The 17,179-nt window shown below is 35.6% G+C and overlaps 1 protein-coding gene and 1 pseudogene across 1 annotated transcript in view; both read left to right on the top strand.

Annotated features, from left to right (window-relative positions):
• Positions 1-344: 344 nt before the first annotated feature.
• The window catches only part of SLCO1A2 (solute carrier organic anion transporter family member 1A2), a 49,737-nt gene continuing 32,902 nt past the window's right edge, over positions 345-17,179 (top strand). The window contains exons 1-6 of the mRNA XM_008707072.2: positions 345-412; positions 522-643; positions 6,043-6,184; positions 10,586-10,718; positions 14,387-14,493; positions 16,563-16,709. Coding sequence (XP_008705294.1) covers positions 584-643; positions 6,043-6,184; positions 10,586-10,718; positions 14,387-14,493; positions 16,563-16,709 — 589 coding nt within the window. The 5' untranslated portion in view covers positions 345-412; positions 522-583. The remainder of the gene's footprint in view (positions 413-521; positions 644-6,042; positions 6,185-10,585; positions 10,719-14,386; positions 14,494-16,562; positions 16,710-17,179) is intronic.
• LOC121105461 lies at positions 1,495-1,590 on the top strand (annotated as a pseudogene).

Below are 17,179 nucleotides of genomic sequence, written 5' to 3'. Positions count from 1 at the left end.
GAATCAGCAGTGCCCCAGAAAACGTTTCCCTTCGTGAGACTCCAGGGAAGTCTTGGAACGCAAAGAACTTCAAGAGGGAGCCTGGCCAAAAAGAGATTTTTGAGCCTTGGTAGGCTTGTTGAAGCAGATTTTTAGCACAAACACAAATCAAAGTCTCTGTGTACATAAAAGCAGCATTTTCATGTAAGTCCAAAAAGCTCAGTTTGGTTCTATTTGTTTGGCTAAAGAAATGAAAAGCTTTGTTTTAACCACGTGGTTATTATTTTGCAAGGGGACCATAGCAAATTATTCTAATTTAATCTCGCTAAAGAGTAACTAAAGTTATTTGATGTAACTTTCTCAATGGAAAATTAGCAACTAAATCTTCTCTAACGTCATTATTTTCTTCCAGATCTGAATCAAAGCTTCTCAGGTATTTTTGTAATACAATGGATTCTGATTCCTACTCAGATTCCGTGCTTTCTTCAAAAGAATGACAATTTCTGATTTTGTCAGTTAATAGATTTTTGTCCTCTTAAAAGGAATGAACTAAGAAATATCAAGATTTAAAACCTAAGTACCTTGGAACACTCAGAGGAGCAACATGGCAGAAATTGAGAAAAGAATTGAAACCCATAGAGTAAGATGTCTTTCCAAAATGAAGGTATGGACTTGTGTGTGTGGATATATGTATATGTGCCTTTTTTTTTTTTAACCTGGAGTTTGTAAAGTTGCTCACATGACGTGATTTAATGTTAATGTCACATTACCTGATATATTGATAATTTCTTGCTTTGCTGAGGTTGGTTTTAAACTAAGGGTTAAATAGGGCTATTGATTCAGGCAATTCAATCAGAAATGGTTTTGAGGAACTTAAATGGAAGATAAGGTCTTAAAGTTTTCAGGCACATACTATGTTACAGCAGGATTTAATTCTTGTATCAAAAGGCCATTTTAATGCTCACCCTTGTGGGGTTTCTAACCCAGAGGAGTATGGGGGTCTCTCCTAGAAAACGGTTTATTGGGCAGAAATGCTTTGTTGATCTGCATGCAACGATTACTTCACAATGACCCAGTAAAACAAATGTTTACTTCAGGCTTTGGCAACATATCAATCATTCTCTGTAAGAATAATGCCCATTTTGTTAGCTGTTTCTGGCATTCTTGCTTATTTCAAAGCAAATTCTTTTTGTATAGCTTCAAAGCCATTTGCCTTCAAAGAAAATTTGAATTTGTTTTAAACCAAGGGATCTGGAAATTTGTCTGGATTCTACAGCTAGTGCCTGCAAGTGGTTTCCAGACTAAAACTGCCACCAATATTCTCCCTATCAGTTTGTTTTCCCTTCACACACGTGTAGGGAAAATCTACACACGTGCATAGACATAGAGAATTGTGATCTAGAAAACTACTTTTGCCTAAAATGTCATATTCATTATTTAAAAAATTCCTCTTAAATGGTCCCCCAATTCTCATGTCCTTCTTCTAAAACTGAGTGGTTAAAAATAAGGATCTATGTGCTTACTTCGGCAGCACATATACTAAAATTGTAACGATACAGAGAAGATTAGCGCAAGGATGACACGCAAATTCGCGAAGTGTTCCATATTTTCGTACTGTTTGGTTACTAACATAATATAATAAAAAATATTATTAAGAAAAAATAAGGATCTAGGCTCAGGCGCCCTGTGTTCATCCCTAGGCTCAACTGCATACTTGCCATGTGAAGTTAGATGAGTTCCTTAACCTCTTTCTGCTTCAGCTTTCTTATTTGAAAAAGCTAACAACAATACTCTTATTTCATAGGATTTTTTCATATTGCGAACTTGGAAAAATGACTAGAATATTGTAAACATTCAATAAATATTAACTATTATTATTGATAGCATTATATGTTACCTAACTGGAATTTAAATAAAATCTTGGAAGAAAAATTAATAGCATTTGTGTACAAAAGTCAAGTAAGTCAATCAGAGAAAGACAATTATCATATGGTTTCACACATATATGGAATATAAGAAATAGTCCAGAGGATCATAAGGGAAGGGAGGGAAAACTGAATGGGAAGAAATCAGAGACGGAGACAAACCATGAGAGACTCTTCACTCGGGGAAACAAACTGAGGGTTGCTGAAGGGGATGTGGGTGAGGGGATGGGGAACTGGGTGATAGGTATTAAGGAGGGCACATGATATGATGAGCACTGGGTGTTATATGCGACTGATGAATTATTGAACACTACATCTGAAACTAATGATGTACTATATGTTGGCTAATTTAATTAAAAAAAAGTCAATTCAGTTGTTATTTATAAATAAGTACTCTTAATTTAATATTTGCTTACTTTGGAGTTTGGCAAGATTAGATATTGATGTTCATGTTATGGCAAAATATTGAGAGGACAAGTTTATCAGGTAAAATTGGGCACCAACTGCCTAATAGACAGATGTGTATATATATATATATATATTTTTTTTTTTTTGCTTCTCTGAACTTAGAAATATGCATATTAAGCAAAACTCTTTAGAACGCATCAGAGGACTGTCCTTAATAAGTTTGCTTCAAACTCTGAGCATTACTGTTAAATGCTAGTAGGACTAGATTCATAAAGATAGAGGTTATTTTGTATCAGACATGAGTCAGAATAGCCACTGTTTGCTTTCACTTTGTGAGTAGAACCAAACTATATAGGCAACCTATCTAGGTGTTTTAGAAAAGAAACTTGGGGTCAGGATTCATCGAGTCTCCTTTCTTAAAATGTAAAATAAAATAAAATTTTCTCCCAAATATGATTCATATGTTGTTTGGTATACCTTACTTTTAAATATAAAACCTGAATCATAAATCCATATGATAATTTTTTATTCTCAATCATGTGTTTTGCAAAGATTTATAGTGTGGAGTCAGTTTCTACAAATGACATTTACTATAAAAGAATAAACAGCTAGACATCTAGCCATATTATCTTCTCAGCCATGTAACAGTTTGACTCATACTGAGCTTGATATTTTTATTTTCCCAGGTCTTTTTCACATAAATTTCTTTTTTTAAAATAATTTTCATTTTGTTATATTAGTCACCATACAGTACATGCCCAGTTTTTGTTGCAATGTTCCATGATTCATTATTTGCCTATAGCACCCAGTGCACCATGCAATATGTGTCCTCCTTAATACCCATCACCAGCCTTTCCCATTCCCCCACACCCCACCCCTCTGAAGCCCTCAGTTTGTTTCCAGAGTCCACAGTCTCTCATGGTTCATTCCCCCTTCTGTTTTCTCTTCAGATCGTATAAATCTTTCCCCTTTCACATAAATTTCTATTCAAATTTCTCCAAATGAATTGGTACAACCAACTCAGCTTAGGAGTATTTATTTAATCCTATTACATTTCATCTTATATTTAGCCTACTTTCAGTTCTGACCTCCTCTTCAGGATGTTTTCGAATACTTATTCTGTCATTCATTCAGCATACTTGTATAGAGTGTCTACTATTCTTTAGGCATTTAGTAGACATCAAAGATACAACGGTAAATAATATATGGATCCTACATTTGAATTGTTCACAGTATAGTGAGGGAGGAGGTTATAGGCATCCAGGCACATACATAAAGTGCATTGTGATAAGAGCTATAACAGAGACAGTACACAGCAGGTAGGTAATGAGTGAGTAGTCAAGGCTGCCTGGAGAGCAAAGAGACAAGGAAGTCTTCACAATAGAAATGTAGATAGAGTTGATAATAGAGATAGAATATACCTTAGAAAAACTTTACAAGTGGAATGCCATCCTGTAAAAGGCACTGAGATGTGAAAAGGCATGGTGAATTAAGAAACTGTAAGTAGAACATTATGTCCAGGGACAAGCAGCAGGAGATGATACTGAGATATAGATGAGACATTATTTGCCATCTAAGAAAGTAGAGATTTTTGCTTGTGGGAAATCACTAAGACGTTTTAAGAAGCGAAATCACATGCTAGTTATGCATTTTATTAATTCATTTGACAGATATTTACTAAGCTTCAAATTAGTGGTGGTGGCAAATGGAGGGAGTGTAGGTGTAGACACGTCTAGAGGCAACTAAGGAATGCTGGCAATTGTCTCAGCTAAACTGTGTGTACATTTGAGAGATTTCAGCATATGGGTAATAGGGAAAGCTACAGGAATAAGTGAGATTTCTTAGGGAGAGCACATATAGCACAAAGAGTAGAAGGTACATGACAAATCCTGAAGGGGTTGGCCAAAGAGAAGACTGAATAGAGTCTAGCAGGTAGGTAGACATATAGGTATGTATGGGGGGAGGGAATTTTAGGAAGAAAAGAGAGATTAGTGTGGTCAAATGAGTAAGGGACATCAGGTTAGTTGAGAACTGAGAAATATTTATTGAACTTGGAAACTAAGAAGTTGTTTTTGACCTTTTATGGAGTAGCTTCAGGAGAGGCCAGACAGAAGGAAACTAAAGGGTGAATGGAAGGCTAGAGTCTAGGCAATAAACCTAGATTATTCTTCTAAACAGCCTGATGGTAGCTGGAGTAGCAACTATCAGGGGTTAGGGGAAAAATATATTTTTTAAAGACAGAAATATCTTGAATATATTTATGAATTAGTGGGGAGAGAGGCAGTAAAGGGTGTGAGGTTGAAAATAGAGGAGAGAGTATTTACTGATAAATCATGTCTCAAATGGGAAGAATGAATTCAAAAGCATGGGTGGAGGGATTTTTATTGTACTGGAAAAGGGACACCTATGTTCAAAGGCAGGAGGGGAATTAGAGGGGCAGAGATGGAGGTGAGCTTGACGATGACGTTGCGGAGATCATTTGCTGGTCATGAAAAGCACCTGACTGGTTTGAAGACTGAGAAATAGAAAAGAGTGTGAATAATTTTGAAGGGAATGTACAGGTGCAATATAAATTGTTGGGGCTGGATCAAGATTAAGAATGTGGAAGGTGGAGCGGTGAGGATTTTAGGGATTTGAGTATGCTGGCTAGACATTAGACTGAATAGTCTCCCAGGATGGAATTGTCCTCAGGAAACATCTCTAAGTGAGACCAAGGAAAAAGCCCTGTGGCATAGGGTTGGAAACCACCATTCAGGACGACCCAAATATATTCATCACTACTTTGTTGGTTTTGAAGTAGTGCTTAATCTACCTAACTATACTATTACCTGGTATATAACACTCCTTTGCCAAATCTCTTACTGAAATCTCTTTCTTTTTAATTTAATAAAACTATCAAAATTTTGACTTTTCCACATTTTTAGTAAGACCGTATTAGCTTTTGGTGATCACAATGGTTCTATTTGTTAAGCTGTCCTTTATTTTTGTTATGGATCACATCCACTTGACTGTCCTCTGAAATTCTATCAGTATACAGGGAATGTGATTCAATACATGGAAATTTATTGTATTCATATTCATTTCTTATAGCAAATACCTGGTCAGTTTAGAAACATTTTTACAATGGTTTATAATTACTTTAATATATAATATAATATAATATAATATAATATAATATGTATATATGTATATTATAACATAATATGTATATATATATTATAACATAAAACATTGCTTTAAATACATAAACTGGGAGTGAGCAGCAATCTAATGTTGCATAATTTACCTGTTACTTTGGAGAGACCCTGCGCAAATTTGCTACAGAAATAATGTCTTTGTGTAATGCCACATTCCTTTTTTTATTATCGTATATGTATTCTTTGTACTACAGATAGCATTATAGTGCTGAAGATCTATTTAAGCTATTAGCTATATCTTATTTAGAATGGCTGCTTCTGTGTACATACAAGATGTGCCTATAAAATAATGAGGCTACAACTACCTACAAAATTCAATATTACTAATCAGTCCCACTTGGAGTTTTCAAAGAGATAACATTGCATGAAAGACCAGAACAGACCACATTAAAATTTTCTTGCATATTCAAGGGTTACTTTGTTGGAGACATCAGTCTTATGTTTGAAGATATTTTGTCAACAGGTGGCAAATATAAAAATATGTAATCAAAAATAAAATTTTCCTATGTTTTCTTATATTCTTTTCTCCCTAGATATTTCTTCTGGCAATAACATGTGCATTTGTATCCAAAACACTATCTGGATCTTATATGAATTCCATGATCACACATATAGAGAGACAATTCAACATCCCTACATCTCTAGTAGGATTTATTAACGGGAGCTTTGAGATTGGTAATGAATTATTTTTACATTACTTCTCTTTATATTTTATTTTATCTATAAAGCTAGTCAGAATTTTATTCTCCTTATTTGCAGTTTTAGGACATCTGATCTGACTGAATAACATGCTTTCCAAACTGAATGAATAGCCTTGTTAACTTTGGAATATTCTTAGAAACAATTCATTTAAATATTATCCCCCAAATAACACCTAAATGTTGCCACACATCCCACCATCAGACTTTTTATTCTAATTGTTTTTTGGTTATGTAGCAGAGTATTTAGAATTTTTATATTTAATCTATCTTTTGATAATTCTTAAAAGCTCTATCTTCCTATTTAAAAGATATATATCATAGAAAACAAAGGAATCTGTTTTCTAAAGGAAAATACAAGTATTTTTCTTCTCTTGCTGTTTCTGAGAGGTTAACAATTCTTCTTTCTAAGTGCAGAGGGAAAAAGAAACTGTTTTCACATCTCCCTGAATGTATTTCAGAAATAGACTCTAGAAAAGAATAAAATCAATTCTTACTGTCTGATTTTTGTGGAGGACTGGGAAGATGTGAAGAAATGGGAAGACTGAGGAAGAGAAAGATTTCTCCTGTAAACAAAGCTGCATAGAAAAATGAATGCCATTCTTTCACAGTTTTAAAGTAGCTTCTACTTCCTCCAAGGTGAAAGTTACCTTTAATATACTTAATACCTGGAAGAAAAATCAGGATTGAGGAGAGGCAAAACTGAAATGGGTGATGCTTGGTCTTGTCTCCTAGTGTTTAGCCACCCCTCCCCCCCAGACCCAACTCTGCACCACTTGTGTGCTGGATCCTGGTGATGGAGTTAGAAATAACTATACAGTCCTGCCTGGACTCAGCTCACAATCTAATGGAGGGCATCAATGTACAATAATAATTTTAATTGAAGGTAGTAAGTTTGGTGGCATCAGGGACACAGCCTCAATTAGGGAAGGTGTTGAAGGATGAGTAAAATGTTTTCTAAGTGAGGAAGCAGGGATGAGTGTGAAGAGAATTCCAACAGAAGAAGCAAAAGGGTGAGGTAGCATAGTAATTTGTATAGGGAGTAACATTCAGCCCAATATTATTGACTCACAAAGCTTATGTGGGAATTATTAAGATATGAGTCTGGAGAAATGGGCAGGGGTGAGAAATGAACTATGGTTAGCCTTGTGTGCTTGCTATGAAACTTGCGTAAAATAAAAATTATAAAAGTAAAAAGAAACCCCATTTTATTTGAATAAAGTCATCAAAATATTAAAACAACTTGTCATATAGTAATATTTGTGCTTACCAATATACTAAATATAATTTCTACACTAATTTTTTAAGTAATAAGTAGGGTTAATATTTTGAGGTGTTTACAACTGTAATATCATATGCAAATATCTATAATTTCTATTAGTGACAATCTGTGACAAAATCGTAAGTACTGTTAATGATACCACAGTTTGTATCTACTCTCACTACCAAAGAAAATGCTAATATTAATTTTAATTAAAATTTAGTGAAAATAAGTATGTAACATTTGTTCTCACTCAAGTTCATGGAACCCCTGATTTCTATCTGTGGACTCCTTGGAGGTTTGTTTATACACTGCTTATTAAGATTAAGAGCACCTATTTAAAACAAAGGTCAGATTTGCTTTTAAGCAGGGCCATGCTTGTGGCTATGTTAGAGATACGTTTGAAGGTGGCCAGCCAACCAGAGAGGATCCTAGCAGGCCAACACAAAAGCACAGGAGAGACATATCTGGGTCTGAGTTAGGATCATACTGGTAGAAATACAGAGAAGAGGGTGACCTACAAAATATTTAGGGGTTAAGTTCCTGAGAACTTAGTGACAGATTGGATGTGGCAAATGAGAAAAGCAGGAATCCCCAGGTTAAAGCTTGGGCAGTGGAGTGGATACAGGTGCTGAGACAGAGAATAGGAGAAGGGGGACAAGATTGTGGTGGTGGCAATGGGGATGATGATGAGTTCTGTTTAGGCAAATTATTTGTGGTATTAGCAGTGAGGCCTTTGAGTAATGATGTCACCATGGCAGTTTTATGAGCTAGAAGCATTGGAGGAACTATTTGGGCTAGAGCTACTGATTACTGAATAAACAGTTGTTAAAACTAAAGAACAGATGAGGCTATTTAGGGAGAGGGTACAGGTAGATAAGTACTATGGACAAAGGTGGATCTCTGAGGTGCCCCAATACTTAAGGAACAGGTGGAAGAAAGGAACCCACAAAAGGGTTAAGAGAAGGAATAGTCAGAGAATTAAGAGGGGAAGCAGGAGAGAATGTTATGATAGATACCAAGGGAGGGAAGTTTCCAAAAGAAAAATTTGTCAGCAGTCTCAAAAGCATAGACATATCCAGTTAAACAAGTATAGAAAACTATTCCCTGGGTTTTATGATGTGATAATTGATGTTCTTGGTGAGGACACTTTTAGCTGAAGAGTAGATAGAGACGCTAGAAGACAGAAAGAGAGCAGTGACTTTGGGAAAGAATAGGAGGGGAAGAAATGGAATCTGTGACTACAGGTGACTATTAGCTTGTAGAGAAACTAGAGAGTATCTGTAATTAAAACACAGCAGAGAGGGAGACACTTAAAATGTGTGAGAGAGATTTTAATTCTTGAAGTAAGTTGCTGGAGAGAATGGGGGTGCCCAGATAGGGTGTTAGACCTTGGATGGTCAGATGGGCACCACAACCACTGAAACTGAAGGAAGGTGGTAAAGCCATGAGGTGGGAAATATGACTGACCCAAATTTCTTGACAAAGTAGAAAGTATTAACTATGGAAAGTGAGTAGTGATAGGTGGCTTGAGAAGAATGATGAAGATCTGAAATAATCAGTGAAGTGACAAGGAGAGGTAATTTACAGATGCCAAGAAATGCATTCATTTGCTTACCTTTCCTCAGTAATTTTTATAGACAGTGTTCTCCATACCCTTGATAAAATGTTATCCATTTCTATTCCCTCTCATAGTGATTATTTTACCAACAGAGAAAGGTAGCTAGAAAAGCTCACCCTTACGTGGAGAGAAGGCTCTTCCTTTCTTCTCATTTCAAAAATGAATATGGATTTTGAACGGTGGCTTTCCAGAAATAATACCTTCAGCGTGAATGGCTTTGATGATGGGGATTTTAGGAACCTAGGGAGGACAGTGTGGTGGCACTTGGTGGGGTCACCATCCATATGAAACACTGTAGGTGCTGACATCTCTTCTCCTTAGAAGGCAGACTAGAGAGAAGTAGATATGGAAAGAAAAGTCTTCAGAATATACACTACTGGTTCATTCCCCCTTCTGTTTAACCCCGCCTTCCATGAGAGACTGTGGACTCTGGGAAACAAACTGAATGCTTCAGAGGGGAGGGGATGAGGGATTGGGATAGGCTGGTGATGGGTATTAAGGAGGGCACATATTGCATGGTGCACTGGGTGTTATACGCAAATAATCATGGAACATTGCATCAAAAACTGGGGATGTACTGTATGGTGACTAATATAACAAAATAAAAATTATAAAAAAAATTTTAAATTTAAAAATTTAAAAAAGGTCATACAAAAGATACACTACTACTTGGAAAATTATTAACAACTTGAGGAAGAGTTTTTTACATTTTTATAATTCTCAAGCTCATCACAGAGGTTTTCCTTATGTAGAGTAGGATCAGGGAAAATATTGATTACTGAATTTAAAATGTATCATATGAAAACTTCCTCATGTGTTTGTTTCTTTCAACCCTTTACGCCATTCTTATCAAGGGCTTGTCCATTGGAATGGAGCCTCCCCAATTAGTTTCTTTATCCTTAAACTTCATCCTAAGACATGGATAAACTTTTCATTGAATTTACTTCCCATAGCAAGACCCAGTTGGTGAAGTGAGGAACTACTATTTTATACTTCTAAGGAGAGAAGTAAAAATAAACATAGATCTCTGGCTGGTTATATTGACCAATATTTAGTTATATTTAAATAATGAGTTAAAACATATATCTATCTGAATTTGACTTTGGCTTCTCTTTTCAAGCATGGAGCAGACATAGAGGGAAAGGCCAGAGGTGAATTTGGCATCCAATTTTTCTAAGCTACATAATCACACACAGAATCTTTAACATCTCTCAGAACCATTGCCCCATCCTTTCCACTGGCTTCTCTTCTTCTGCCCTCTTTAAATGTTGGTGTCCCACAGAGATCTGTTTATGTATTTGCCGACATTGTGTAACAGAGTCCTTCTTCAAGGCAGGAGTTGTGTCTTATTTATTGCTTCATGCATTCCTAGCACCAGTCCTGGTATTTGAGATAGTTTTTATATAATAAATGCCAGATAGTGAATGATTGGATGAAGCTAAGCTATTGTTCATACTTACTGAAATATTCATTTTTTCATCTCAATTTTTTCCTAGGAAATCTTTTGTTGATTATATTTGTGAGTTATTTTGGAACCAAATTACATAGACCTATACTGATTGGTGTTGGATGTGTGGTTATGGGCCTGGGGTGTTTCTTACAATCTCTACCTCATTTCCTCATGGACCGGTAAGTATTCCAGTCTCTGATGACTTTTTAAGTTCAACTTTTGACTGTATGGAATGAAACTTGAAATTCCCTTTCTAGGAGCAATACTTCCTAAAAGCACAGGGTACCGCAATGGGAGCTGAAAGATGCAGATTCCATTCCACCAGTCCATTTGCTCTGGGCTGCCTTGCCTCACTTACAGAGTCACATTTTGTCCATCTATGAAACAGAGATTTGGGGTTTTATGGAGTGGAGTCTGATGAAAAGATTTTTAGGACCTGGTGAAATGTGGGTTTTTTCTTTTCCAGGGATTATTTAGACACTTCTAATTACAATGAGGTTCTGTTGACTTGTATGTAGGTCAGTAAGATGCCAGTCTGAAGGTTGATTTTTATTTTAATTTTTACCAAAGTAATGCGTGCACCAACTTGTAAAAATAAAATTATATTGATAAAAGAGTTTTCCCCTGCCCCTTCAACATTGTCCATATTACTGCTTTCCAGGAGTAGCTACTTGCAACTCTTTTAGTTCTTTCTTCTGCTATTTGCCTCCTTGGTTCTAAGTAAATGTTCATCCTTTTAGTTGTTAACACTTTTGTGTTATATAATGTATATTGATCTTCTGCTATAAAATTATATTCACTATTTCCATGTGTATGACTATGTATCTTTCACTGTTGAACCATGCCGTTATTCCTTTCTTAAATCATTGTTGTTTTCCTTGGATTTAATAATTGTTACCTTTTTATTTGAGTCATTTTCTTTTATCTCTTACTAATTATCACTAAACTCTCCACTGATAGGGCAACATCTCAAAATGCTCATACATATCACAAGGTTTCATTTTTGTCTTAGAGATACCTCTATGTCACCATCAATTCTCTGTCTACAATCTGAATTGGAATCTCCCTAGGCTTGGTGCATGGCTCCTTCCTTGAAATTTTCCCTTATCGTTGCCCTTGGGAATTTGCTTTGCCTTTTTACTCCATTCTGTTAACTTATATCCCGGATATCATATCTTCTGCTTCCCTTTTTACTCTCACTCCTTTCTATGGAAAACACAAATCAATAGGTTTCTGAAAAAGTGTGTAAGGGAAGTAGAAATTTGAAGACCGTGGATGTCTGAAAATATTCTCTTCTACTCTCACATCTGATTAGATAGCCTGGCTGATATAAAATTCTAGATTGGAAATATTTTCCTATGGATTTTGAAGACGTCGTTCCAATGTTTTCTAGCTTCCAGTGTTACTATTGAGAATCTTATGCCACTCTAATCCCTGTGACCTGTTTCTTTTCTCTGGGAGCTATTTGGATTTTCTTTCAAGCTCCAGAGTCTAGATTCATGATAATTATCTTGGTATAAGATAATTTGGAGAAGTTATGTGTTAATGATACACCACTTCCCCATTTTCTCTTTCTAGAACTTCTACTGTTTGAATTCTATACATCCGGGATTAAGTCTATATATTTCTCATCTTTTTTCTCCAATTTTCTATATCCTTGTCTTTTTGTTACTTTTTGGGAGACACCTTTATCTTCCAAAGCTCTGAATGAATTTCTAACTTTTGCATCACATTTTTAATTTCCAAGGACTCCTTTGTTCTCTGAATGTATCTTTTAAGGAACATTTTGTTCTTCTTTCAGAATGCAATGTCTTTTTCCATCTAAATTTTCTTTATCTCTCTTCATTGTCTCTGTTTCCTCTGAGTGTACAGTTTTTATTTGTTTTTGTCTCTATCTTAAATGTTATAGGCTTTCCCCATATATCTGGTGGTTCTTGGTTATCTATTCATATTTAAGAGAGAGGAATAACAACAACAAGCTAACTGGAAGTTCTGTGTATGTGTGTAAGGCTTAATTAATGGAAGACTTCCTTGTAGAGTGATTGTACAGGGTCTGGCTATTTTTAGGTGGCTTGGAACTGCCCATAGACTGTGAGTTATCTTAGGCAGTGATTCTCCAATCCATTTTCTGGCAGATGGAAGCTTGGCTACCAGCACATGGGAGTGGGCATCTCATTTTTCAGTATGTAGATTTTTTTAACCTAATATCTGCAGTTTTTAGTATGGCTTCCCTGTCCTTAGTGTCTATTTAGTCTCTAGAGACAAAGGCCATATTCAGTTGCAATGGCAGAGGATGTCTATAAGGGCTCAACTGCTCCTTATACAAACTTTAAACAATCCTCTTTTGGGACCATGCATACTCTCACTTTAGAAGTATCTTGTTTCTTGCCTGAAGCTCTCCAGGTTTGTGTAGCATGTGTTTAGTTGCTCTCCTATAGTCACTTACTCAGGGTTGTGCTTCTCATATCTATGAATTCAGTGATCATTCACTTATCTGCTTTTCCATTTTCAAAATCCTATTAAACCTCTCTTCTTGTCAAATCTTCCCTTCTCTTTATCTGCTTGGCATTATGTCTTGTCCTTTCCTATTTTAAAATCCATTTACTACCATTTGCTGATGTTTGGGGAATGAATAGACATGGAATGAATTATTGGGTTTGAGTAGGTAATTTAAATGAAAAAATAATTTAACTTTCAGATATTTCTAAAGGGATCAGAGTTTTCAAGGCAAAGAATTTCTACTGTTCTTTTGTTTCCTTTCCTGTCTTATCCTATCCTCTCCCATCCTATCCAAGACAAAGGCAAGTAATATTCAGCTATTATTTTCATTTCTTTTTATATTCTGCTAAAGGTATTATTTAATTTTATTTATTTATTTATTTATTTATTTATTTATTTATTTAGTCTGAAGCTTCCATGTCCCATGGGATCATGGGTGTGGAGACAGAAGCTTTTGTCAATGATTCACAACCAAGTTATATGTGTATGCCTGGGCAGTTATTCTAAGGGGAAGGTATTTTAACCCTTTTTATTATGTTCTATAACATAGTAATTAGGACTATTGGTGACATCCAAGCATAACACTCTTTAGCTCATTTGAAACTCAGAAAGGCAAATTTTCTTTGGCTTTCTCTTATCTGATAGAAATATAGACACCAGCCCAGTGCAATTTCTAACAAATAGAGCTGGACATATTTTCTTCCATTGTTGTAGCATGTAATTTTCATTCTGAGAAAGGGCATGTGGATCTTGTGGTAATTTGCCTAAGATAAATGGTCATAGTTTATTAACACTTCTGTTCTCATGAGAAGAGGAAAAGTCATTACATTGTGCCGCCACAGTGTTTGAGGTTCTCCTCAGGTTTCTCATTATGATGGGTACATGTTTGTTTCTCTGAGGGCATTAATAAACATGTGAAGGAATTATTGTTTGGCTTCTCAGAAAGTGGGAGACTTGTTTTGTTGTGTTGTTTCCCCCCCAAAAGCCTTTAATTATGCTTTGTTGAGTCTATTATTTTTCTTGGTTTTTGTTCCTTATCCCACAGTAATTATTTCCAGGAAATGATCACCTAAGAAACCACTGAAAGTTGATGTCAGATGGTTTAAAAGGTAGATCATCCACATACAGATAATTGAAAGCTAGCTGTCAAGGGATTATGCATTGACAGTGAGTGGCAACTTCTTTTTGATGATATAAATTTATGATAACTTGTTGGCAAAATTAAAAGAAATATTTCCTGGATTTGGATTCTGTGTCTTAAGTGAAGCACGAGTTAATAATCTTCACAATGTTCACATTGTCTTCATTGGCTCCATAACATCACCATGTTTTCCCTGTGTTCATACAGATATGAATATGAATCTACAGTTTCAGTTTCAGGCAATTTGTCCTCAAACAGTTTCTTGTGTGTGGAAAATGGAACCCAGATTTTCAGACCAACAGAAGATCCATCAGGTTGTCTACCTCATTGTATTGTATTCTGTTCAGTGAATTTGTAACTGAACACTTTCTGTTGAGGGGATCTGAATGTTATTAAGTTTGGTTAAGAGAGTAAGGTCAATGAACAAAAGAAATTTTATTTTTTTCAGAGATTTTGGAGGAGATCATGGAGGGAAATAGAAATGGCTCATAATTTAAATGTTATTCCTCTTATATTTCAATATACTTAATAAGAATACCTTATCTATTATTTGAAATGGTTATTTAAAACTAAGTCAAAGATATCCACCCAAGGACCACTTAGAGCTAATTCCACAGAGGAAGACATCTTAGAAAGATGGATTTATGCTGATGATTTGTAAATGAGTAATAGAAATAGAAACAAAAAGATTTGTGTTATAACACTGATCTTTTATAGCAGAGAAAGCAGGCAAGTATTCTATAACTCTGATTTACTCTATTCTCTTTCTGCTGAACTAGGAACTTCTCTTTCTGCCCTACTTCTTCCTCTTTTCCAGAGATACTAATTTATAGTCTGACACAATAGTGGTGCTTTTTCTGGCTTCCTGCAGTCCCAGGCCCCAACATGCCAGCTTCTGCTCCTTCCTGTTTTAAGGGATCTATATAGTCTTCTGGTGATGCTTAGTCTGGAGGTAACCCATTGATTTACCTCAGACTAGAACTTCTGTTGCTCTGATGGGGACATTCATTATGCTGGATTCATATCAGTGGGAGTTACATTGGTTCCCAAGGCTGGGAATTTCACTGCTGGCATGGAATCAGAGGAAACTAAACAGTTTCAAGGAGTGTAAGAATAGCTGCCTCAGAAACTCTAAGCCAAAGCAACTCCCTGGGGAAAGAAACAAACAAACAAAAAATACCCAGTGACATCAATGGTGGCCTATATTCTCTTCCTAAGCTGACTTTTGCCAAAGACTGACCTATTTTCTATTTTTTTTAAATCTGCATTGTAGTAGATAAATCAAAACCTTCCCAGTCTAGTGAATCTCCAGAAAAGTGCATTAATTCTTTGATCACCTGACATGTTAAATTTTGTCCTGAAGTAGGCCTAGAATTTGCCTATCATCTCTAGACACAAATCACTGTGCTCACCATAAAAAAAACACATGAATACCCAAAAATTGGCATTATGATTTTCTGGACTGGGAACGACTGAGAGATAAACCTCACAAGATATTTCCAGGCCCAGCTGTGCTCAGGAGCCTCACATCTGTGGGTACCTGGGCAGATTATAGGAGACAAAAATAAGTTGTCATTCTCTTTCCTGAAAACATGACCCAACAGACTGTCCTCCTGGCTTGATAGCTATATTAGCTTAGAACAGAATTGGCTGTTTTCAGACAACTATCTTTCTCCCTTTCGATTCCTTTTGGCCTACTCTTTGTTATTCTACTAGTCAGTGCTGCTCCAAGGATTGGGGTGGTTTCTCTGTTAAAAATTATTTGGTGGTTACAGTGTGCGTAGGTTCTATGGAGAAAATGTGATTACTACCCAGATAAATATTTTTAGTTTCTATAAAGTAATGAGAGCTGTTGAGAATTCAAACTTCAATGAGATTCTGATTTAAATCTTACAGTATCAATTCTAGGGAGAGATATTTGTGTTCATTTTTTTTTCTCTTCCCTATGTTAGTACAGAAATGGGGTAGTTCTCAGAGCAGCTAACTGGGTTCAGTAGTTGCTGGTAAACTGTCTCTCTGGAGGGAAAAAAGTTCTGGCTTTTAGTGTTTGTCAATTTCTGTGGTGTAAATACTGTCATCAAACTACCAATGTGTTACCATTAAATACTAAATTGAAAAGAGATGTGTATACTACTCATCTATCCCAACTCAGTAGGAACTGGCTCCAGCATACCACTTATATTTGGCCATACCTACAGACTCTGTCAGAAAATGCAAATAGGATGGTCCAATGATACATTGTTGACATAGTAATATAAATCATTGACAAGATGCCATGTCACATAAGAACTGTGAAATGTTCACCAAAAATCTAAAATTAAGTGTTACTGATACTTTACTACCAAAACACTAATACAATATCTTTTTTTTTCTTTTAATACAGAGTGCGTGAAAGAAGTTAAATCATTAATGTGGATGTATGTACTAGTAGGAAATATCATACGTGGAATTGGTGAAACTCCCATCATGCCTTTGGGTATTTCCTACATAGAAGATTTTGCCAAATCTGAAAATTCTCCTTTATATATTGGTGAGTTTGAAAATCTGCCTTAGCCTCTTTTCAGAAAAGAAATTTCCTTAAGGGTGGATGTCAGTTATTTGGACTCAGTGATTTCCAGAATGACAAGCAGAGTACTTTGGCACAGCTGGCCATCAATAAAAGTTTACTGAATTGAGCTAACTTCAAATAAGCTACTTTTCTAACTCTGCTTTTTGCTATTAAAAATACCACTCATGTAGTGCCCCTGGAGTTTTCTTTGACTCGTCCAATTCTTTGGCACCACTTTATATCAAGTCTGTTAAGTGATTTACCAATGTTTTCTTTAAAATGTCTCTTATATTCAAAATCTTTCTCACTATTTTCATTATCTCTATTTTTGTGTGGATCCTCATTACTTCATCTGTAGATTATTATAACATCTTCATTGGTCATATTATCACTAGCATTTTTCTTTCAATTTTTTATACACATTCTTGCAGTATATTTTTTCTCAAATATTG

The sequence above is a fragment of the Ursus maritimus genome, unplaced genomic scaffold (assembly GCF_017311325.1).
Source record: "Ursus maritimus isolate PB19 unplaced genomic scaffold, ASM1731132v1 scaffold_26, whole genome shotgun sequence".
NCBI lineage: Eukaryota > Metazoa > Chordata > Mammalia > Carnivora > Ursidae > Ursus > Ursus maritimus.
Note: the sequence above shows the minus strand (reverse complement) of the source record. Positions and strands in the feature narration are given on the sequence as shown.